Source organism: Anopheles coluzzii, chromosome 2 (assembly GCF_943734685.1).
Source record: "Anopheles coluzzii chromosome 2, AcolN3, whole genome shotgun sequence".
NCBI classification, from domain to species: Eukaryota; Metazoa; Arthropoda; class Insecta; order Diptera; family Culicidae; genus Anopheles; species Anopheles coluzzii.
Window position 1 is genome coordinate 13691182 of NC_064670.1, and position 24918 is coordinate 13716099.

The 24918-nt window shown below is 47.4% G+C and overlaps 5 protein-coding genes across 5 annotated transcripts; 2 read left to right on the top strand and 3 right to left on the bottom strand.

Annotated features, from left to right (window-relative positions):
• Positions 1-209: 209 nt before the first annotated feature.
• Positions 210-1886, bottom strand: LOC120951539 (WD repeat-containing protein 5). Its single transcript, XM_040370314.2, has 3 exons — positions 1499-1886; positions 1339-1435; positions 210-1254 (listed from the first exon to the last, which is right to left on the bottom strand). The coding sequence occupies exons 1-3, from the start codon at positions 1628-1630 to the stop codon at positions 440-442; spliced, it is 1044 nt and encodes a 347-aa protein (XP_040226248.1). The 5' UTR covers positions 1631-1886; the 3' UTR covers positions 210-439.
• Positions 1887-2064: 178 nt separating this feature from the next.
• LOC120951630 (NADH dehydrogenase [ubiquinone] 1 beta subcomplex subunit 8, mitochondrial) lies at positions 2065-3167 on the bottom strand. The gene is made up of 3 exons (XM_040370431.2): positions 3026-3167; positions 2597-2820; positions 2065-2514 (listed from the first exon to the last, which is right to left on the bottom strand). The coding sequence occupies exons 1-3, from the start codon at positions 3108-3110 to the stop codon at positions 2299-2301; spliced, it is 525 nt and encodes a 174-aa protein (XP_040226365.1). The 5' UTR covers positions 3111-3167; the 3' UTR covers positions 2065-2298.
• Positions 3168-3671: 504 nt separating this feature from the next.
• LOC120949404 (1-acyl-sn-glycerol-3-phosphate acyltransferase alpha) lies at positions 3672-12869 on the top strand. Its single transcript, XM_040366660.2, has 3 exons — positions 3672-4612; positions 10609-10742; positions 10818-12869. The coding sequence occupies exons 1-3, from the start codon at positions 4428-4430 to the stop codon at positions 11570-11572; spliced, it is 1074 nt and encodes a 357-aa protein (XP_040222594.2). The 5' UTR covers positions 3672-4427; the 3' UTR covers positions 11573-12869.
• A 237-nt stretch (positions 12870-13106) lies between these two features.
• LOC120949403 (protein maelstrom homolog) lies at positions 13107-15242 on the bottom strand. Its single transcript, XM_040366659.2, has 3 exons — positions 14994-15242; positions 14725-14926; positions 13107-14634 (listed from the first exon to the last, which is right to left on the bottom strand). Exons 1-3 carry the CDS (start codon positions 15111-15113, stop codon positions 13448-13450), a joined length of 1509 nt encoding a protein of 502 aa, XP_040222593.2. The 5' UTR covers positions 15114-15242; the 3' UTR covers positions 13107-13447.
• Positions 15243-17084: 1842 nt separating this feature from the next.
• LOC120948154 (uncharacterized) lies at positions 17085-22252 on the top strand. The gene has a single exon (XM_040364189.2). It carries the CDS (start codon positions 17870-17872, stop codon positions 18326-18328), a length of 459 nt encoding a protein of 152 aa, XP_040220123.2. The 5' UTR covers positions 17085-17869; the 3' UTR covers positions 18329-22252.
• Positions 22253-24918: the final 2666 nt, after the last annotated feature.

Consider the following 24918-nt stretch of genomic DNA (forward strand, 5'->3'; position numbering starts at 1 on the left):
TTTGGCTGCTGCTTGTAATTTATGGTTAACGATAACGAGTTGGCTTTTTATTGCCCATTGGCGCAGCAAAACTACTTTCAGCAAAATAAATGGCATTGTTACGTGGAAGGAGGGAGTGTTTTGCTCAAAGTGAAATTTTAAAAGTACGGCAATAATTTTTAAACATATTTCTTTCCTGTTTCGTGTGCGCTATAAACCACTCAACACGGTGTCGTTTCCTTATATATGTTGTATCATTATCATGCACGTTTAGTTTGTATATTATTATACACAAGATGTCGAAGTCTTATAAAACCATCCTGAATCTTTCTTACCTCGCTACAACTGTCCGCATCGCCTACCGTCTACTTACTGTTCTGGTTTATGAATTTACCCTTAAACGATAGTGAAGAAGGTTCTCCTCGCACCGCAACTAACTCCGCTTCTATCGTCTCCCACTCTACGTATCGCTCTTCCAAAGCTTTATCGTTTTATCGTTCTCGAGCGCAGCCGAGGCAATGATGTTCTCCGTCGGATGGCAAGCCGTACAGAGGACCGTATCCGTGTGGCCCTGCAGCGTCTGCACGATCTCTTTGCTCTGCAGGTTCCAGATGTACACCATGTGGTCCTCACTGCCCGACACGATCCACTTGCCACCGGTGACGGAGAAGTTGGCAAAGATGCAGTACTTCTCGTTCCGATGGCCGGTGTACGTCTTCAGGCACTTGCCCTTCGAATAGTCCCACAGCTTAAGCGTGTTGTCGAGCGTTGCCGCCAAAATGTACTTGCCGTTCGGCGAGAACTTCACGAACGATACCGGCGGATTGTCATCGTCGATCAGCGTCTTCAGACACTGGCCGCTGGCAGTGTCCCAGATCCGGCACAGCCCATCGTAGCTGGACGATACGATCAACGACCCGTCCCGGTTGAAGTGAACCGCCGACACGGGGTCGGAGTGTGCGGGCAGCGTCTTCAAACACTTGCCCGTTCGCACGTCCCAGATGCGCACGGACTCGTCGAAGCTGCCCGACACGATCAGATTGCTCTGCGGGTTGAAGTTGCAGCAGAACACGTAGTTGGTGTGGCCCTTCAGCGTTTTCAGACACTTGCCCGAGCTCAGCTCCCAGATTTTCAGCGTCTTGTCATCGCTGGCCGTCACGAGCAGACGGCTATCGCTCGACCACGCCACATCGCTGATGCCGAGCTTGTGGCCGGAGATCGTCTTCTCGAACTTACCGTCGTAGGCGCCCCAGATTTTGATCAACTTGTCGGCCGCTGCAAGGGAAAGGGAGGTAAAGAGGGAAGTTTTGTTAGTGTGAAGGACCGGTAGGAAGGAAGGTACGGTAGGTGCATACGTACAGGAGCTTGCAAGCCATTCACCGTTCGGACTGAACTTTACCGCCGACACCGCCTTGGTATGTCCGGCAAGGGTGAACTTGAGGGTGTAGTTTGGTTTCTGGAAAAACAAAACAATGAGTTAGTCAATATGCTACGGCTACGATAGTGTGCCAATACGTACCACCGATAGTGATTGCCGGTTCTGACTGGATGGTGCATGCTGACTTTGTGACGGTGGAGGAGCAGTTTGTATTGGAGTCGGTATGTGAATCGGATGTCCACCGTGTCCTACAGGACCCCCGATTGGTACCATCGCTTCGGCAGTATGTCTTTAGCGTAAACACAAGCCAAGGTTGCACAGCGAGCTAAAATGCGGTTCGTCCTTTTTGGTGTTTTACGGTTTAGAACACAAGCAAACTGCCGTTAATCTGAAGATGGCGACAGGAGTTATACGTGCAAGATACTTCTTATCCAGTTTTAAAGTTTTATTTTCAAGATTTGAGACCAATTTTTCACAAGCACTCTGAAAATGCTGAACCCAAACAATTAATCTCACCGAGTTCGCGTCTTTTCTGCTGTCATCGAAGCGGAAATTTTGCTCGACTGTTTTCGAGCAGCAGAACTGTCAAACAGGGAAGCAGTTTTTAGACCAAAACACGTGTGCTAAAAAAATCGTTGCTGATTTAGAACAATGTAAACATTAATTTCAAGTCATGAAAAATGAGGAAAATACAACCATTACGTCGATTGGGCTTTGTAATTTGTGTTTATTTACATAGCGCTCATAACAATTGTTTCAATCTACTTTGTTGTATTGACCAGAACCAGTGGATACGGTGCCAGTACCACGCGGCGGCAGCAGTGATGGTTGTTCTGCTGGCTGTTCGTTTTCATAGGATGTTCTCCATTGCTCTGAGTTTGTAGCAGCATGCAATATTAGCAAATTTCGCACTATTGCTCCAACCAGTACCGAAAGCCGGCTTACTTCTTGTCGAACGTGTAGTGAGACTTTCCTTCGTGCGGATACTGCTTGGCAAGCACCGGTCGGAACATTTTGTAATTTTCAAGCCAGTAGTACACCGCGAAGCAACCGGTCATAACGCCCAAAAATGCTAACCAATAGGTCTTCATCTCGTAGCGCAATGGTTCCGCTGAACCGAATCGATCCTCCGACCAGAAATCGGTCTCTGCGTGGAGCTGCAAGTGAACAATAATAACAAAGCATCATGACACAACGACTATTCTGCTGGAACAGGGCGCAAAAGGTTCCACTACTTACTGTATCATGAAGATTTCTCTTCAGTTCCGGAAAATCGTACGGATAGTAGGGATCGCGTGCTTCCACCGGTACGTCCGGCAGCTTCGGATAGTCACCGTAGCCGAGACCATCGTCCGGGTACGGCTGATACTCGGCGGTAGTCAGGCCGTACTTTTTAGCGGCCGCTTCACGATCCTTGTCCGATTCGGGGAACTTACCAGGCTTGTAGTCTTTGTTCCAGCCATCTAAAAGAGAGCATTTACATTATCAGTACACCGCACAGTAGCGCACCCGCAGGATGAAACGTAAACAAATCAAAGTCCTTCTCTATGCGACACTCCGGCACTTGTCACTGAAGTTACGTAAAGTTAGCGTAGCAAAAGATTCAGTCTATTTGCTCGCCCCACACTGTATTTACACTTTAACGCATTCATCTTGGAAGATACTTACGATGTCTTACGCTCGTGTACAGTATTGCTGGGTTTCGGTTCGAGATTTGGGCCGCAAGTTTAATACCCTTGATCAGCGCTGCCATTTTCAAGAGGTGTTTTTTCGTCGTATTATTTTGCGAGCAGAACCCCTTGACAGCTCACACAGGGTGCCTCGAAAATGGATTCTGCTGATTGTCAAACATTTTCGAAAACTAGTTCGAAACATATTTTGCAACTTTTTTGGAAATCGTTTTGTCCCTCTTGAATATTACAAACTCTGCTTGCAAAATGTTGCAGAACATTCCAGATTTGCACAAATATAATTATCATATTTCCATGCGATCCAATTTTACATGTTTAATAGCGATCTCTGTTTGCATTTCAGGCCATTTGGAGTCGTGCAATAATTTTATATAATGATTAACCAAGACCGATAACTGCTAATTATAAATCATTTTTAAATAATAAACCTTTAAGAAGAATCAAATCATTTGTGAACACAGCATTTTGATTTTTCGCATCAACCCTTGACCACTAAGGGTTAACATTCGGCCGGAAACCTCCGCTTCGTAGGAGTGAAGCATGCCGATGGTTCGAATTGTTAGCCCGTCTCTTTCACACTTACGCAAAAGGTTCAACCCGCTCTAACGTCGGTTTCGCACGAAGCGAAGCAACATCGGTTTGGCTCCATAAGCCAGTGAAAAACACAAGCGACCTGCACGCATGGCGGACATAGACCTGCGATGCTGTAAATAAACAGTCGCAGCAGTGAAAACATCGGACGTATTCTACCAGAATCGGCCACTGATCCAACAGTACAGCATTGTACCCGTCCACATCGACCCGAGCATGCTAGGGGGCCCGTGCCGGACCGACAGTTGATACAACATTCGCAGCATCGCCTTTCCGTCAGGACATTCGCCGTCAAGGATCGTACCCCAAGAAAAAGGCAAGAAACCAACGTGTGCAGTGCAACGAATCGATATTTTGGCGAATGTAGTGTAAAAGTGCGAAAAGCGGGTGCGGTGGAACTAAATATTCCACGCTTGCTGCTTTTTGCTGACAATTGCGGGCAGAGTGTGCATGCAGAAGTGCAATTCGCTGATCAGATGTGCGCGTGTGTCAGTATGTGTGTGTGTGTGAGCAGTGTATTGATTGCAGGAGCATTGTGTAAAAAGCGTTGATTGATATTTTCCACCTCCGTCGCGACAAGAAAAAAAAACACCATTGCAAAACCAGTGCACCCGGTGGCAAATAGTAACATCACCGTCCGTGCGTGACCAAACGAAACCCCAAACCAACACCCCGGGATTTTTCTCGCTCCTTCCGCGAACGGACAGTGTGCGAAGGAGCAGCTTTTAAAGCAAGAAAAACACGAAAACAGTGCAACAACAATAACAAGAAAAACGTACATCGCCAAAATGTTGTCCAACTACGCGGAGCTGTTTCTCGTCTGTGCCATCATACTGATGCCAATATTTTACGAAACGTCGAGCCGCTTCCGGTACTACTTTAAAATCTTCGTCTACTACGCGGTGGTCATACTGAACTCCTTCTTTTTCATACCCATCTTCCTGTTCCGGCCGTGCGATGTGAGAAACCTGACGTAAGTAGCCACACACCACCAAACAGATGGGCGCAAGACAGTAGTAGTAGGCGTGCGGCGCGGGTAGCAGTGTAGAGAGCGAAAAAGCTTCTAGGATGTTCTGGGGTACCCGCTTTTCCTTCGCTATGCGTTTTGTAACGTGCTCCATCTTTTCGTGGCAGGAAGAGAGAGAGCGAGAGGTGGGCACCGATAGCGATAGCGCAGAGCTGTGCGTGCAGGGTGCGTGGAAAACACGCTGTGAAAAAACCGACGACCCCGGGAAAATAGACACACGGAACGTGTCGTCGCAGTAATCGATATTGGACTTCTGGCCGTCCTTTGGGGAATTGGTGCCCTTTCCTTTGCAGATGACGGATTCACACATGCTACTACGATTGGAGGCGGGGCAAAAAAGGATTTTTCTTTCAATTTCCATGGGAAAGGGACAGTTGACGTTGGCTGTGTGAAAGGCACATTAATAGTGTGTGCACGATTTAATTTTGGTTTTCTTTTAGCACTTTTTCAGCTGAAATGCCATCTAGTGTGCCCAGAAAGTGTCTCCCCAAACAGCTGTGTGGGACTTCTTATGGCTAGAAGACAAACACGCTGGCGCTAGCAAACGTATCGATCTAATACCAGCCAGCGGACAGGCACTCAAGGGCGCACACTTGCGATGTACACAATTACCAAGTGCCAAGTGCCGTAGTGTGTTTGGAAATTCTTTCACCACCGCAAACCAGTCCAACACCAAAAAAAATATGGAAATGAAAGTGAATCCCGTTTGTTTATGGTACAGTTCCCAAAATGTTTACCTTTGGCAGTGCAAACTACACGGCGGCTCGTTCTTATTAACCGCTCCCTGTTTAATCTCACCTTTTCAGCCAAATGTCAATCGATGGCATTTAATCCCCTTTTTTTTCCTTCACCGCCACACTCGTGCGAAGCATGATTATTATTTTAAAACAAATTCTAAAATTAGCCATTTCATTGGACCATTTTCAATTACCATGCAGCAACACACCGGCACAAACACACATCGTCCGGTATAATTACAGCCCTCCAAAGCCCCCGACCATTCTTATCATCAAACCCATCAACGCATATGCTCCACAATGAATCAGCTTATTGATGAGAGGGAGAAGGGACAAATATGCGCCGTGTGGCTCCGTTTGGCGTATCGTGGTTTTCTTCGTGCTCTCAGGTCTCTCCTCCCCATACCTGGCCGTACGTCTTTGCCACTACTGCCGCTGGTATGTCAGGAGTGTGCGATACAGTGTTGTGTGGTAGTGTGGTGCTGCTGCATTTATCAATTCGTACCACCATGGTGGGCGAAAGATAGGGCGAGATGATTGGGATGTAGTTCATATACGCGCCCGTACCCACACCCGACAGTGTCCGGGACAATTCAATCGCCAAGAATGGAGGAGGTGTGTTTGGCGCGCTTTATCGTGCCCACTGGGAGCCATTTATTGCCAAAGGGCCATCTGAAGTGGCATCCACCTACGATCCAACGTGATGATGTGTACTTTCTCAGGGGGCCAGTCTTAATAATGACGGTTGAAAATGACTGTATAATATTTAAACATTTTTTTTCTCTTTTTCTGTATTTTTTTCACGAACCTTTCTATTGGAGCAGATGTTCCACAACATACCTGAAATTCACAAAATGTAAACTAAATTAAAAAAGAAGGCAAGCATTCCTTGTACTTCCTTCAAGTAGAACGCCGAACGACCAACAGTGTGCGAAAAAGAAACGACCTCAACATGGGCAGCCCACACACAGCACCAATCTGTCTGGACAGCGCTTTCCGCTGGGGGCACGTTGCGCACAGCATTGCCGACTGAATCACATCCCAAATCCATCCTCTTCGGGCGCTTTTGTCGCGGCCCACTCCCGCCGATCCGTAATTCCTATATGTTAAACCACACCGCCGTACGCTCGTGCACACACACACACAAACACACTCAAACAAGGGCCGTTGTGTCGTTTTCGCCCCTTCGGTACCCTGAGAGGAGAGGAGGGACCGTTTTGCCCGTGGCGTGGATCATCATATGCGTGCGTTCGCGCGATCTAGATGTCGCGACGAAAGAGTAAATCTGCGATGAATGGATGGAGCATAGCGTCGTTTTTGATGGGGGGGGGGAACCGGCGGCTGCTCCGCGCGTGTGTGTGTTGGTGCTGGTATGTTTACTCAATTCGGTTCAATTAGCTGTCAAGTGCTTGGCGGTTCGGTGCCGGCCGTGCGGAACTGCTGATAATAAAACAGCACATCACTTTCTTCCCGGCAAGAACTAGGGGAATTCTCGGTTCGTTAAGGAAGCTCAAAAATCGGAGAAGCGGTAGCGATGGAAACACGGTTGCGGTTCGTTCTCGTTTGCAGCACGAGACAGCGAGACACACACCGCCTGCTTGGATTGATGAATTGAGAAGCCTGCCACACAGACACATAGGAGGATGTCATAAAGATGCGATCGGTATGCCCCCGTCCAATGTATGATCTCTTCACCAAGCGGCAGGATCGCACAAGATTACGCGTTGGAGCATAATTTGCAATCAGAAACAATGTGACGAATTTGATTGCAAAATAATGCTTTCATGTTAATGAAGTGCATGATCCTCTTTGCTATTTTTTACCGCTAATTTAAAATTAACGCGAGCGACTCATTTGCCTGCAATGAACACTAAATTTTGCTGGACTTTTGCGTAACGCACCACAATGCCAACCCTCAGGCGCCCCGTTTTTTGTGGTGTACCGCTTTTCTTCTAATGAGATTTAAAGCCTAAAATTAACTGCATAAAAACTGCAGATAGCAGATGCTGCTAGTGCCAAACAGTACCCAAACAACCTTGAACATTAACTCCGCAGTGGTTTTGGCGGACACAACCTTAAAGGCCAGACAGACCCGGCGGGCAGCCTGCACGTGTCGTGTGGCCTTGGGAAAACGCTCGTTGGCCATTTGTCGATAAAGTACTGCTTTTTTTTTTTGTTTGGCTTAAGTACCACACACGCTATGACGTGGGACATTTGCTCAAGGCTACATGCACCCAACTCAACACACCCTTGTGTGTGTGAGAGAGAAAGAGAGAGAGCGAAGAACTGTTACCAGCCCAAGCAAAACGTTTCCATTTCCACTCGGAATAAGCCACAGCAAAGAATGCTGCACCGGGCGAAGGGAAGAAATGTGCATAGCTCAGCATAAAAAGGCTTTGCTTACGGTTCGCCGGAAAAGAGATAGGAGCTTCCGAAGTACCGGTTACTACCCCCTGTGGAGGGTATGACCCGCGGGCAGTGATACAACACTGTGTATCTTACAGGTTTCCCTTTTTTTTATCTTGCCTGGATACAACCCCGCAATTCAAGCGACGACCCCCGATGTGCCCGGAGTTATTTCTGTTGCATCAACAATAATCTTCCAACAAAAATAATAATCAAAAAATGCAATCCATCCTACCTACGTCAATCATGGGGATGCATTAACAGAACCGATGCTTTAAATACAATAACGTTTAAATCCCACACAACTGGCCCATATCATTATCATTGCTGCCGCGAAGACGCCCTTCCGTACGAATGCACTTTTGAGTTCTGGTGTGTTTCTAGTTACGAGCCCACCTTTGTGCGCAGAAACGGTTGGCGTCAGCGCAGCACCGTTTGCGTCCTTGCTAGCGAGACGGCGTAACAATAATCCACAATAATCCCAAAATAATAAATTGCGCCCCCCCCCCCCTCGAAGCACCGATAATGAATGGTTATCGTTTGGTGATAGCATTTTGCAGAAAATAAAGCGTAAAAAGGAGGAGATCTCTGAGGCAGTCGGTTATCTCGGTCCCATCCAGTGTGCGCAATCGTATCCCCGTATCGTTATTTTGGGACCTTGCTCTTCTATTATCGTTACCAACCGAAGAATGCGATTGGTTTTTAGATCCTCGGGTTCCGGCTGTGTTCCTTCGCCCTCCTCGCTCAAAGGTTATGTGCAATAAAACAAAAGCAATCTTAAGGCGAAGGAGAATGATTGGGATTTGTGGGAGGAATTAGCGAGAGTGGTGTGCGCAAGCAAGCAAGCAAAACAACACCGATTACTTTAGGTAGAAGATCAAACGGTGACGGTTTAAATAAACCCCCCCATTCCCGATTATTGTTCCCGTTTGTTGTTAGAGGTAGAGAGTTTAATGACCAGCAAATGGTGCCGACCATTTTCAAGCCAGTTCCTTAGCTCTTTTGCTTATCAAATCGAACAAATGTTTAGCTGAAAGAGTTCAACCAACAGTAGCCGTAGGGGCGTCGATGACGACAGCGCGGCGCATCATCATCACAAAGCTCTCTTACACGTCTAATGCCACACATTCCGCCACAGACGGTTCTCGAACCGTCGGCACACTCGATGATGCACCCGCACCACCACGCACGACCGCGTCCAAGTGATAAGGAGGGGGGGGGGGGGGGCGTCTTTTATAGACATGGGGACATACCCCGGGCAGTGGCCTTGCTCGGGCGGCACAGAAGAAGGAAGTTCCAGTAGCTTCAGTAGCTGCTACCGTTCCATCCTGCGTGCACCAAGATGTACTTTGTACCTGTCGACACGTTCCACCAGCTTAAATGTGAATTAAATCACCACCCACTTTATGATGGGGTGCCTCCAGAAGCAAGAGCAAAAAAGTATGATCATAAAAGAAGTAAATGGCGACGCTGCTTGCCCCCCCCCCTCCCTGGGATAGGGGACGCGTGGACGCGTGCTAAAGTCACAATGGGCTTACGCTATCTTTGGGCGTTAGTGGTGCTTTAAGAGAAAATGGAAGCATTAGAAGGGGAGTGGAGGGTGGAGATAATTATAATTATGGTATCGAAATAACTATGTGTCGTATGGGGCGGTATGATAAGAGAAGGCAGCAGAGTGTGGCCGCTAATTGCCCTGCCACATGCCCCCTTATTGGCTGACACACAAAAGGCGGCTTTGCGTATGATTTTAAAGAACGTTCTTTTTGTTCAATCCTACTCTAATACGGTTAATTAAGAACGTTTGCCCACGCAAATTTGCTCTTTTGCTCTTGGTGTGCCCAGTCTAAAAGATCACATTCTCGATCGTACGCTGAGAACCGGCTAAAATGCAGGCCTACTTGGACGCCAATTTAACAACTCTTTGCATGGCCCACATAGATAGCATAACAACGGTACCCATTCACACCCGCCAAGCAATTAGCGATGTGCGGCGCTACGGTGTGCTACCGATGTTGTTGATAAGGATTATCCGCACACCCCGCGACCACCGCTGCCTGCTTGGTGCAGGAAAAAAAACACACGCGGGCACCAATAACGCGAAAAGGAGAGGAGGAGGGAGTATGTTTAGCTTGACCCGCTTTTTATACCGGTGCATTAACAACTCCGCGCTGTTGCTGCCTCTCTATCTCACTCTCTCTTTCTCTGAGGTTGGCGGCGTCCAATATCTGCGTATGTATCCTAGGTCAAGGCGGACGCGCGCGCTTAAGCAGCGAGAACCGTCCAGAAGGCGTCTCTGTGTGCGCCTCTCGTTTTAAGGATGAAGGCAGTATTATTTTCGTGACATGCTCGATCCAGTGACACCTACCTAGTACCAGTAGACAGTGAGGCAATTTATTATCGCCCATGTACGAGAGGGACGTGTGCTATCGGGCCTGTCAAACTCTGCCGTAACATGCCGTCCGGTTGGACAAATGAACATACTTCTTCGACCAGTTCTCTGGGCCCGGTGCTATTAAGGATGCTCAACACACGTCTCAGGCAGCGGCGTAACCATGGCCACGGCTAGGTGTCTAGGTTGCCTTGTTTGCGTTCGTAAAGTGCGTGCTGTTGTGCGTGAGCCGTGCAAGGAGCCTCGGCGCACACTATTTTATCTAATTGGAGATATAATGTTCTTATTAGAAAATCCGCATTTAGGGGGGAGAAATATGCCAATCGCTCTTCTAAACAACCCGAAGGGGCTGTACGCCTTGAACTCGATGTAATTTTTTCAATGATTTATCCCCCTTTTTACTCTTACAGACTGGCGAGCAAATTCTGCCGCCTTGCGTCGCCAATCATCAGCATGAAGTGGGAGGTGCGCGGTGCCGAGCACATGGGTGCCGATCGGGCGATGGTAATGGTGGCCAACCATCAAAGCTCACTCGATATTTTAGGTAAGTGTGCGTGTATGTGTGTGTGTGTGTGTGCAACGTTGATTTTAATTTTGTTCTCTCTCTCCCCCTCAAAAGGTATGTTCGACTTCTGGCACCTGATGGACAAGTGTACGGTGATCGCCAAGCGGGAACTGTTTTTCGCCTGGCCGTTCGGGCTGGCCGCCTGGCTGTCCGGGCTGATCTTCATCGACCGGCGGCATGCGCAGCGCGCCCAAACGGCAATGAACGAGTCCACCAAGATGCTGATCGAAAAGCGCACCAAGCTGTGGGTATTCCCCGAGGGTACGCGCCGCATCACCAACGAAATCCACCCGTTCAAAAAGGGCGCTTTCCACGTGGCCGTTCGGGCCCAGCTGCCGATACTGCCGGTCGTGTACAGCTCGTACCACACGTTCCTGGACACCAAGAACAAGGTGATGAACCCGGGGCACGTGATCGTGACCGCGCTGCCACCGATCGAAACGAAGGGCCTCACGATCGACGACATCCCGGAGCTGATCGAGCGCACCCGCAATGCGATGATCGAAACGTTCAAGGCCACCACCAAGGAGGTGGAGAATCGGTTCAATCTGAGCGGCCACGGCATGACACCGGCCAAGGGTACGACGACGGTGATCTCGCGCATTGCGGCCGCCCTGCCCGGTGGCGTGAGCAAGCAGCCGACTACGGCGACTTCGACGACCACCGTGGTGGATCCGCTTCCGATCCGGCCCGTTGTTGAGCTGATTGAACCGGAAGCGCGAAAGATTGGCTCCCTGCTGGGGGGTGGCGATGCGTCACCGATTAAGGAACCGACCGCCTACCGGCGCAAGGATGTACAGCGGGATTAGTTTGCTCGTTGTTTTTTGTTTTGTTGTTGCTGTTGGCCCGCTGCAATGTGGTGTCACATACACACACACGCGCACTCACACGGGCAACCTAATTTGTTGTCGATTGGTTAGGGGTGAAAGCGTGTTTTAATTTGATTACGGTTGGAACGGAAAAGGAAAAAGGTTCAAGGATCCCATGGGCAGTATGGGAATTGCAATTATCCTCCTCATGGTCCAAAGATCGAGTGAGTTTTAATACAAACATAAACGCTTTCCGGCGTCTCTCAGAGAGTGAAAGAGAGAGAGAAATAGAGCGAAAGAGAGGGGCTCCCGTCCCCGGTTGGTGCGTGTTTTTTTTTGTAAAAAAAAGAAGCAGAGATGGAGGCCGAGTAAAGGGATCGTTTCCATCGCGAAAAAGTACTGTTTTGTGGACGTTTCAAAACGCAAAAAGCGCACCCTGGCGAGAGCGCCGCACCCACAATCGAACGGGAAAACAGATTTTGCAAAAGAGATTACTTTTAGAGAGTTAGACCAAAACCAGACGTTAAAGCAAAACAAAAAACATTAAATCAATGTGCCATCGTACAGGAGGAAAAGAAAAAGGCACCATAAATGTGAACACTCCAAAGAGACACACACACACACACGTCCTCGTTTTGCCTCTATCACCCATTTTTATCTTCATCACCCTTTTACTTTTGTGTATATGTGTACATGTTGGTTCGAGAAGTCACGAATTTGTATTAAATTATTATTATTATATATATTCCTTTGCTCTTATATATCCGTAACCAAACGGACGCGCGTTGAATTGTAGTTCGTATCAAGGGAAGGGAAAGGATAATAGGAAAATATGGCTGAATAGGAAGAAGAAAGGAAGGTATTCAAATGTTGGCGAAAATGGGGGAAAAAGTGCGAATTGTTATTTTGATTTGTTGTTTATTTACACAGTTTGTTTGTTTGTTTTACATGCTGATCTCGTTTGGCACGGTGTAACTCTGTCATGTAAAAAGTCGATTACATATATGCACACATTTACACTGTTTGAACAAAAGTTTTACTATCCATTCGCATCGTCCTTTTCTAGCACCCGTGCGCCCGTATATTTTTGTATAGTATAGCACACATTTGCAGACACTTTTGTGATAGACACGTGTCAGCGCCGTCTCACCACATGGTTTTGTAACGTTCACCCCATCTTGGCACTTGGCACTAGTCGGAAAACAGGTGGCAGAGAGAGGGGCGGCGGGCAGGAGAGGATCGGCAAACGTGGTAAAGATAGTATTGCAGAGGCACAGCATAGTAGGCACAGCGTATAAAGCGAAAAAAGCCCCCCCATATGAGATGATGAAGGAAGTAATGTGCCGTATTAATGATATTCATTCCACATTCTTTTTATCATAATTTTTCGTACCTAGTTTGTTCGCGTAAATAATAGAAAGAAGATGAAAAAAATGTAATCAAAAGATGGCCTGGGATAATAATAATAATAATAATAAACAAGAACAAAAACTGTATTCACAACATTCAATGAAACTTTACAAAAGCGTGCCAATAAGTTCTTTACGTACTACTTTTATTAATACGTAATTCAGACGATTTCATAATACCGAAACGAGTGGTTGGGAATCTTGGGAAAAAAAATCATTGGCTTTGGTTAAGCCCAAGTAAAAATGCTTTAAAAAAAAAAAAAAAAAGTCGTCGCCCTTGTGCACAATGAAGCGCGCGAGTCAGTAAGTAAGCTCTTGATTGTTCGTTTTGGATGTAATTCTAATTGTTTGCGTTTTGTTTTCGAAATCTGCTCATGGCACTATATCCCTAACCGAAGGCACGCGCACAGAAAGTAATGAATGATTAAAAAAAAAACTGCGAAAAGACAGAAAAAAATCTCCCGGCTCACAGGAACCGCCGAGCGCGGCCACGTCCACCAACGCCGGCAAGCGGTGGAAACTCCTCCAGCAGCTGGCCCCGTCCACGGCCCGCCCCACGGAAGCTGCTACTGGCGGGCGACTTTGTTTCCGGGCCCCAGGCACTGCCACCCGCCATGCTGCTGTTGCTTTCCCACGCGGCCGAACGTTTGAGGCTTTCGTGCAGCTCCGTCTTATCGTCGCTTTGCGAGCTGCTTTCGAGCGAGCTGCTTTCAAGCGAGCTGTTTGTATTGATCGACTCTTCGACGCTTTCAAAGTGCGACCGTACCGCACTGCTGCTGCTGTTGGCCCGCGAACTGCCGCCCGGACCGAAACGCTTTGCACCTCGACCCGCCGACGCCGGCAGCTGGCTGCTGGCGTAGGAATCTCCGGTCAGCGGGTTCGTGAAACGGCTGACGTTCGACCCGGACACGAACGAGTCCCGGTCGTCGTGCGCCGACACGAACGAGGACAGATCGTAGGTGCAGGCGGTCGGGTTGGTGTTGGCGTTCAGCGGCACATGCTTCCCGGGGATCGGCTCGATGCCCATGTCCTGGCAGCAGTTGTCCGAGATGATGTACGCCCAGCGGATGCACCGGGACAGCGGGCAGTACAGCACGTTGTCCTTCTCCTCGTGGTAGTCGCAGCTGATGCCCTTGGTGTAGTCGTACACGTCCTTCGTGATGATTTGCTGCGCAATGTACACGGACGGGAAGGTGGTCTGGTCCATCATGTACAGCTCGACGTTTTGCTTCAGCCGGAAGAACAGCTCCGCCAGCGGGCAGATGCGCAGCTCAATCTCGCTGAGATGGTCGCTCAGAATGTGCTCCAGCATGCTTTCCACCCGGGGCACATCGGTCTCGTCGGTGAACAGTAGCGGCATGTCGTCGTTCTGCAGCAGAAAGGAGAACAGCCTCATCGCCACGTCACCGTAATCCGACACGCCCATCGCGTTCGGTGGCAGCGGCAGCTGGTGGTCCTCCTCGGCGTGCCGCTGCGCATCGTACGCCATCCCGATCGGCAGCCGGCCCGGATTGATGAACATGTGGAGCTTGTCCTTTACGCCACCCTCGAGACTGTACCGCACGACGGCCAGCTCGGCCGGCAGATGGACGCCAGTGTTCGTCCGACAGAAGTAGGCCATGGAAATGAAGTAAAACTCTTGCTTTTCAAGCACTGCGGAAAGAAAGGCGGAAAGAAGGCGTCCGTGAGTATCGGCGGAATGAGCAACACGCTCCGCTTGTCTGTGATTCCCTCCACACATACCATTTTTCGATGCAGCATTCATCACCAGCGTGCTGACGAGCTTTTTCAGCCGTTCCGCTTTGCTCTCCCGGTCGCGTTTTTCCTGCGTAATTTCGCTGATCGGTATGCCAATGTTGGTTATCTTGCCCTTGCCACCGCTCGTGTTTAACACGTCCTGCTTCGCCTGCACGTTGTACGGTTCACGCTGCTGGGCGTTCATTTTCTGGAGAACAATAAAAGAAGCGCACACATGAAGTGCATTGTGGTAGAACGATAGTGTTTTTACGTACCTTCCATACTTCGCCGGCAATGGGTGCCACCTGATCCAGGCCGCTGAACTTTCGTCCCTTGGCCTCCTCGCGCTTCTTGTAGTCGAGCATAAAATAAAAGAAACCGTTCTTTTTCGGCATTTTTGTTTTTCGATGTGTGGGTTTGCGGTAAATGAGTTTAGTAAATGTTGTGCACCGATAGCAACTGCCTCTTCTGTGAATTTAACAGGAATTGACCGAGATAACGTTCTGACAGCTGAGCCAAATGTCAGCCAGATTTGACACAGACTGAGGGTGCATTTACACAATGCACCTCAGAACTGCTCGAATGGAGTTTGTCGCAAATTGAACCAGTTCGACAAATTCGAGCTAATTAGAAAGAATGTAAACAATATAGCGCGTGGCCACGGAGCTGAAAAAATGTTGAAAATTTTTTCAACTTTGTCAAAATTGCTTGTCAACTGCAAAAAAGAGCTTTTCTCGTGGCCGCACCAAAAACATACACAAGAGCGACAAAAAGCTCCAACATCTGAATATCATCGATATTTTGTTTAAGAAACACTAACTAGGTATATAAATCAATTAGAATCATGCATTTTAGCATTATTATCATAACAATGGGTCACAACTGCGCCAAATAGCTGTTTGTTTACGCTTTTTCACGAACGTCAAATTTTGTCACAAAATTTTGACAAAAGCTCAAAAAAGTGACAAAAGCTCACATTTTGAAAAATTTGTCAGCATTTTGTCACTCCCGTGGCCTTTCGCTTATAGAAGGTAAAATCGCTTGAAATATTGCTGTCCTATTCTTCCAATGTTTTTCGCCTAGCTTCATCTAATCATAACATATATACCCTTCTAACTTTCCGAGCAGAAAACCATAAAAATGGTCGTGTGGTCAGGTCAGATACATGTATATCAGCACCGACGACCATTACTCAAATCTCACATGCTTCAAAGCTGGTGGTTAACATTGTAATTTAGTATTTAAGCAATCATATCGCTGTTCTAGTTCTAGCGATGCTTAACTTTAATACGAAACCATATAACATTACAGAGGGAAGGAGAAAGCTCTCAAAGCAAAGAAAGCTTCGCTGTGTGGCTATCCCAAGTGCCACAAATTCACTAAACGACCACTAAACGGCTTCTAAACGACTCAAGTTCTCTACCTAAACGGAATATTGAAAGACTTCGTTTAGCAGACGGCAAACGACTCATGCATTCTAAAAATAGCTAAAAAGCTGGTGGCGCTCTCTGTTGGTGGGATACCCCAACCAGTTGAGCTTCATCGCTTGGAGGAGAGCTTTTTCATCTCCTCTGTACTGTTGTATGGTTTCGCATTGAAGTTATGCATCGCTAGAACTAGAACGGCGATACGATTGTTTAAATACTAAACTCCAACGGAAACCACCAGCACTGAAGCAAGTGAGATTTGAGTTATGGTCGTTGGTGTTGATATCCACGTATCTGACCACACGACCATTCATATAGATTTTTGCTCAGAAAGTTAGAAGGCTATATAGGTCATGATAAGATGAAACTTGTCGAAACACATTGCAAGAAAAGGATAGCAATATAATGATGAGCTGTAATACGCCATCTATTGATCAAACCAATGAAGCTGTGGAGCTTTCATTTTTTTTCTATGGATATTCAATTTTCCAGTCGTTTAAGCTTAATCTGTGGCGCTTGGGATCCCACCAACGGATGGCACCACCAGCTTTTTTGCTATTTTTAGAATGCTTGAGTCGTTTGCCGTCTACTAAACGAAGCATGTATTTTTAGATTTCGTTAATGTTGAGAGCTTGAGCCATTTAGAACCCGTTTTGTGGCCGTTTAGTGGAGTTGTGGCATTTGGGACATTCTTAGAAATGATGCTCGGCAAAAACAGTGAAAATATACGGCCTCAATTCATACGTTTAGCTCATCCAATAACTCTTGTTTACCGTATCTAATAACCCTTTAATCACAAAACAATGCGATTAAAAAAACCAAAATCGTCGAACTCGAATGCATGTACGTCACCGGATGACACTGCGTGGAGAAACGACTTTATACTTGTCGTGTAGCAGGGCCTTCATGAAACAATACCTAAAATGAGAGAGCGAACGCCCATTCTCGTCATTCTCTCTCGAACCGCCGAAAGAGCCAATAGCCAACCGACAAAACGGTCATCACGCGAGTTCACCGTAACAGTATACACACAGAGCTGAAAGCGTATCGTTGTAAAGTGCACAGCGTGTTGTGAATCGATCAAATCGGAAAACCGCGATTGCTGCAAACGTTTCTCTACACCGTCGTGTGCGAATTAGTTGTGTCTGTGTAAAGAAAAACACAAACACCTATACACAGCAAAACCGAACGAAGTGAAAGTTTTGTTTCTGCAGGGAATGCGTTTTACGTGCATCGTCGTCGATGTAAAGAGAAAAAGAGGCAAAAAGGCATCTTGTTAGTTTTTCTCCATCGCTAGCGTGCGCGAGTGTGTATGTGTGTCCCTATGCGTTCTCGCTCTAGCACAGAATTTTACAACGTGCCTCGAACGTGATCAAATACAATAACAGAAAAAGCAACTGCAACAACAACAAAAATACACCCACCGCGTAGTAAAATAACAACCCCCCATCCACGGGTACGAATTATCGATTTTTCGTCCCAGTGTGTGAAAAGCGTGGAAAACGAAAAAAAAAAACGCTACTGGAGTACGTGACTACGAGCACAACTTTTCCGTTTGACAGACACCGTATTTGCCGTTTCGGTGTGCCGCCTTGTTGTGTGAGTGCGTGTGTGTGTGTACGCGCGCTTGTGTGCGTGTGTCTGTGTGTATCGCCACAAGCGAAAAGGAATTGTGTGTTTTGTTTGCGCGTTTGAGCGGTCGCCACTTTCCCACGCACGCCAAGATGGCTTTCATGATGCCGGTGATGAAGAACGAGTTCGACATCTACAAGGGGCGCCAGCGGCGGATATCGGAATGCTCGAACCAGAGCAACTGCCGGTCGCGCAAGGTGTCGGAAAGCTCGCGCTCCGACTGCCCCAGCCTGTCCACGTCGCCCGGCACCGAAGGGTTCATGTCGAGCTCGCCGGCCCACCGCAGCCACCCGATGTACATGTCCCATCTGGCCTCCCGGTCGCAGTTTTCCCGCAACTCGTCCCGCACCTCGCAAAGCTCCCTGATCGCGTCCAGCCCGTCGAAAGCGAGCGCGGGCAGCAGCCCGCCGAAGGGTGCGGCCGGACCGGCCGTACCGGCAGCGGCGGCGGCCGCCGGCAGCCAGAGCAGCCTCAACAAGTTCCACAGCCGGCTGGTCGACAAGCTGCGAAAGTCGCTGCGCAAGAGCAAGTCGACCGATGGCCGGTCATGAGAGGGGAAAGGAGCGGGTGCTGGCGCCGTGGAGGGAGAAAGCCCCGATGCGGCACCGAACCACAAAGACGACGGCGGCGGCGACGATGATGACGACGACGACGGCAGCAACAACAACAACAACGAAGACGATGACGAGACGCCCGGCGAAGCAAGTCACCATGGTAGCCGGATGAGCAGGCGGCTGGAGGACGAGGTGCGGGAAGCTTGCTCGGACAGTGTGCTGCATGTGCATCACCGGAAGCCACCGCTACCCCGGACGTCGACATCGTCCGTCAGGGCGCCGGGCAAGATCCGCTCCCGACGGGGCACCTACAGTGCGCCACGGTAACTTGGCCGCACCAGCAGTGGCCGCGAATGGTGTTCGGTGTTGTTGTGCCCCGGCCGATTTCAAACATTTAGAGCAACGAGAGACACGGATAAGACGAGTATGGCTTATTATTAGTAAACTTACATTAAACTACTTAGAGTAAACGCAAGGCAGCAGCAGCAGCAGCAGCAGTACTAGCAGCATTAGAGCAGAGTCAAAGAAGGCATTGCAATAGTTGAGTGAAGGGGTAGAAGAGAAAACATTGAACACGGGTGCGCCGCATTGAACCAGCAACATATACACCACACATACACAGCTTACTTGTTATAGTTACAGTACGGCTAGCTAATATTAATCACCTATCACCATCCCGCTCATACTAGCAAGTAATAACGGCTCGCCGAATCAAAACTATTCAATAATACCTGTACGTTTTAAGTGTTATCAAGTATGCTCGCAATCGCGTCCCTGGCTCATATTAGTATGTACGTTAGTATGGCGTGGACAGGGAAACGATGGTTCGTTTCCTGCCTAGTATTAGGTCCCTTAAGTTAGAGCAAATATTTATGGAACAAAAACTGCAACTCCTCTCTCTTCGATTCTTTTTACATGACTCGTTTCTTCATAATGCCGGTTCTTATCATACGAGGATATACTCCCACCATCAGTTGCTAATAATCACCAGCACACGTTTTGCCATCGTACGCGTACATACATATACATATCAGTTTCTAGCAGTGTTGAAACGAGAGATTTGTTTCTCCTTTCCTCTGTATCCTACTCAATCCGCAAAGATCCGTACGGTGCAGTAAATTGTTATTGGATCATAAGGGCCAATCAGCAAGCAAAAATTGAAACATACATATTGCATTATGCACACCCCAACGCTCACAGGAAACAAAACAAAACAACCTTATTCAAAACTGTGATACATGTTCGGAATCTGTACAGAAAAGATCGCACCACATCTTGTAATAGAGCGCCAAAGCAGGTAGGGTGCATGGAGCGATTTGCTTACACGGTACGCTCCAACGGCCATTCCGTAAACGGCCCATCCCCAACAACACTTAGTAGATTACGAAGAACAGAGGGGGGCGATGCAATCGCAAACGAAATTCCGATCCCTTTCTGTATTGGGCACGTGTTTGAAGGAAGCACAACGAACCAACAACAACAAAAAACGAAACAAATTGGACAATGAAATTGCATCCATCTGGAAAGTGCATTAGCTGTTTACAGTTTTTTGTTTTGTTTTGTTTGTTTGGGTTTGTGCATGTGCACACCTGTACAATTGGAAGTGGATGTTGAATTTTGTGTTTCAAAAACATGATACGAAAGAGAGAAAAAACAACATGCAAGTCCTATTTTGATTAGCCTGCCCCCCCTGGCTGGTGGTTGCAGTAGGTGGGGGAGGGGGAAGTATTTCCTTTTAAACAAGCTACCCATACACAGAGACATACAAAAACTTACACAATCTGTGATTCATACTGGTGAGGAATGTGTTGATATCGAATTGTGAATGCTTTTATGTAGCGAAACGAACCGGAGAAGAACACTAATAGTCGCGCTTCAGCAATGAGCATATATTTTAATATCCCTAGAACAAAAAAACGGAGGGGGGAAACATTAGCGCATACTGTGTTTTGTTTGCGTGTGTGAGTGTGTATGGGAATAGAAAATTGGAATTTACAAAACAATACTAAAAAAGACAGGCGATAGGGAGAGAGGGCGCATTTTGCACAGCACTGTGTGTGTGTGAGAGAGCGAAAGAGAGAGAGAGAGTGCGCTCGGGAAGGCGGTTAGATCAATATTTATAGAGCATAAGTCCCTGGATCTGTGGGGTGAAGGAAAGAATTCTAAAATACGCAATAGGATGACTTGACGCGTAGCCCACACACGTAGCGTGGTGTGGATGCTTTTTCTTTTCTGTTTTTATATCTATATGGAAATTTAAATGTATTGATAACAAGGACACGAACTACATACAAACACCAATGTGTTGTTTGGGGTGGCGATGCTCGGTGTTGGCGCATTAATGCGCAGAATTGATTGTACTGTAATGCGATAATAAAATACGATACACATACACAAATACGCTTAACGTGAATGACTTAACTAAACGGACACATGTACATTTAGCGGACTTCAGGAGGTCAAACGTGTAAATGGATACCCTTCCATATCCCTGATTTTTACTACACGTTAAACGTTGTTTTAAGGTGTAAATTGTTAATTTAGACATTTTTTTCTCTCTATCAAGCACTGCTTCTATACACCAAGCAAACAAACATGGCTGCCACGAGGCAGTAATGTTTTGGAAACCCCCCTCCCGCTGTAAATTCGGCACATTTCATAGATTGCTGCGACCTTTCCGGATCGTTGCTAGAGCGATAGGGGCAACTCGCAAACGTTCCGCAAACGTTCCGATTGTGGTGATTTGAGCGAGGAAAAAGCATTGAGATGCAAAATTTGGAAGTTTTTTTTTAATAACCAGATAATTGCATATGCTACAACCTGGATTAGCTGCTTTACGTGAGCGGTAGGTACTGAAGTTACCCAGGCTTTACAGCCCGGAGGCTCACTTTGTTCGGAGGCTCGATTGTTAGTAAAAGACTGTTGCTGGAGTTTGTTTTTTAGTTCCCCCTTCGCGCCCGTTCCTGTTAGCGATCTTGATCTTCTCTCGTTGCGTTCCCTTTTGCGGAAACGACCTAGACTTTAGTAGGGTAGTGAAGTCCCAGAATTGGGACGACTGTAGTGCACTGATAAGCAGAGAGCGTGGCCATCATCCTCCACCAGTCATCAGTCCATCCATCGTCCAACCCCATAATTCATCGCATTCTGACCAGTTGACCAAGCGTTTAATATTGATAGCCCGGAGCCGTCACCGGTACCGGGTATAGCACCCGAAGAAGATGCTGTTGAAGCAACTGATCAAAAGCAAAATAATAAATTGTGATCCAAACATGTTTATTGGTCTTCGGCACGTACCATAGGGCAGATATGCAGGCAGACAGGGAGATGAGCAAAAAACACAGGGCACATACCCACACGAAAGACACATTCCACTTTTGCCAAATTCTAAGTCACACGTGTGTCTATGCTAAAGGGGAAATTTATTCTGGCAAAAATGAGACAAAAATTTGGCAGACCAAACTCGATACCGGGACTCTAATTATCGCCTATTTAGAGAGAGAAAAAGAGAGAGAGTGTGTGTGAGAGAGAGATAACATAAAAGAACAAGCATGTCCTCTAGAAATTCTTTTCGGAATCGTTCAGAAATCGTACATTGCTCCACGTTGGACGTAAGAACCTTATCTACCTATATCTGTATCTCTAAAATAACCGAATATGCTGCAAAAATAAGGTGCAAATAAATGAAAACACCCCATGAAAAATCAACAGATTGGAATCGAATTAAAAAAACACACACACATAAACATATTGTATAATTATGTATAATTGTATAATGTATAATGTATAATGTATAATTATTACCCTGTATACATATATCTATATACCCTTATTAAGCGAACAAAACCGGAAGCTGCACAGTTCCGTCATTTGTAAACCCAAAATATGAAGAAAAAAATAAACAACCAGAAAAACAATATCGTATTTAGCGCCTTGTGTACGTTGTTCCCAATTTGTCCATCAACCACGAGTGAAAGAAAGAAAGCGTATCTCCAATAAAGGTTCAACTGCGATAAAGGTTCCGGCGGCCGTCCGGCGGTCGGTCAGGTTTAAGCGTCCAAATTCTTCGCCGCCTACGTCAATGGGGGTTAAATTTAGTAACTCAACCGCACAACCGGTTACAAATACAAGAGCGATCTGCAGATTCGAATCCGCGCGCACAGCGTTTCAGTGTTGGTTGGTGCGGAACAGCCCCGGGCCGGGAGTTCCCTCCGCCGGGAGACGATGGGTGGCAGTTTTGTTTTTCGAGTTTTCACCTGCATCTCGCTAGATTTTCGCTGCACGATTCTGTGACCGTACCGGCCAACGGAAGAGTGGGGGGTGCTCTGGTACGAAAGCAGCCGACGAGAGCATGTGCAGGTCGTAAATCACTGTTGCAAATTCTACCATTCCGCAGCCCCCAGCACATGCACAGCTCACCCATTTCTTCGTTAAAAATTTCGCCCTCTCCCTCCACTATCCACCCCCCCCCCCCTCCCAAAAGTCAACGGCGTGGTGCAGAGAAGCTGTGGTCAACCGTTTGCTGCTGTTTTGAAGAGGATGATGATGGTTGTGTGCTTTTGGGTGCTTATTTTTAGAGATCTTGTTCGTTTGGTTTTATTTTGTTTTTGCATCGTTCTGTTCGATTGAATTGCTGACTCTTTCCGTCTCTCTCTTCTCCTCATCCTCCCAAACCCCCTCCCCTCCCCGCAGTGTCCCGTGAAACATCCTACTAAACTAGTCCTACTTCCGCTCAGTGTGTTACCCGTCCCCAAAACCCAAAACCCTCTTGTAACCCACGTGACTTGGATGGGAAAGGGGTAATTGCAGAGTTAGTAAACTGTTTTGCTCATTAGTAGGAGTGATGCTACATAGTAATGGTATTTTAATTAGAACGTTTTACATGTTCCCGGGACCACTCGCCCACGACTAATGCATTCGTTGAGTGCGAGCGAAATTTTTCAAAAAAAAATGTACAACCAAATTGCTTTGCTTTTAGTCAATTCTTTAGGTCCTTATTCTGTCGGAATTTGCCGAGATGTAGAATGTTGATTTCACAGCCTATAGAACAGCCGACTCCACATTTCGCATGACTCCTTCCACTTCCGGGTGCAAATCATCTGCTCCCGGGTGCTACCAAACAAGCACGCGGTCTCATTTGCCATTCAAGCTGAATTTAAGCTCCTAGCTGGCTCCCTTGCCGTTCGATGCAAACCGAGGGGGTGTGCTACTTTTTACCTTCACATTCCAATTTGCTACGCCTGGATGGAGCACACTACTCTAAGAAACACAACTCTTGGAATATGTTGCTTCACTAGCTCGAACGATCCAACGTTCGCCACCAGCAAAAGCAAGTAAAAGGAGATCCAAAACGTTAGAACCGGATTTTCGGTTTTAGAAAATCATTACCCGTGGACGAGCCCTCTCGTGCAGGCGAACGACTGGTCAAACGACGAACCGACGAACCGGTTCCGTTTGCTTCAGCCGGACATGATGCGCGGTTGAACGGCCGCAATCGTACAAGAACTCGCCGAAGTAGGTTGAGCTATGGCAGCAAACGCAACGAAACGAGTTTCACCGCCACATTAGTGGCGGGGTGAGTGGCAAAATTATGAATGCAAATGTGTGCCGTTTATGGCAAAAGAAAAAAAAACCGCGCGTGTGTGGTAAGGGTAGATCCTTTTTCCGCGTAGCAGCACGGTTTCTAACGAGCTGTGCACATTATCTAACTGACATTTTGGTGCTGCCGCTGCTGCTGCTGCTGCTGCTGTTGCAAAGGCTGCTCTGCCAAAACAGACACGGCACAAAACCGCTTTCTTCGCTTCTTCGCGGCAAGCGCAAGAGTGTTAAGAGAGATGAATCACAGTGCACTGTGCGATTGTTTGTTAGAAAGGCGTGTGGGCAACAGGTTGAAAATTATGCGTACTGTGTACGTGCTGAGAGTGAAAGAGGACAGCGCGTGGGTGCTGAATATTAAAGCCGCCCACTTGTTGCTAACCCTTTCATCTTGGTACATCCTAATCATCACACTGAATGTAGTATTTTTATCATATGTTTATCCATTTTATAGCCCATTATTACTATGTTGATGACTCGCAGTCACAGTCAAGCACCATGCCAAAGCAAATGGATTTGCGAGATGAAAATTAAGCGAATTATCATCGCTTTTCTAACTCGATTCGCACTGCTTCATTTGACTTGCATAAAAAAAAACACTTTAATTAGCAAACCCCGAGACACACCTCCGTGCCATGCCATCATAATCAACACAATTCACGAGATCGCGGTGTTTTTGGCACACGTGTGCTGTGCGCGTTGTTTACAAAGATGTGCGACCGATCAACCGACGCCCCGGCGTCACGAGTTGATTTGCGCATTACTAGAGCAAGAAATGTATGACATAGAGCGAGAGAGAGGGAGAAAATATCCACCCCAATCATTAGGGATGTTTATGCGTATGCTCCCGTAGAACGTAGAAAGTGTGTGCGCCCGCGCGCCCCCACGAGAACGCTTGCATAATAATCCCCCCCACTACACGTCAGGTGCTGTCATTGGCCTTTAACCGGCAATTGAAATGTCAGGTGTACTGTACTAACACCCCCCCCCCACCC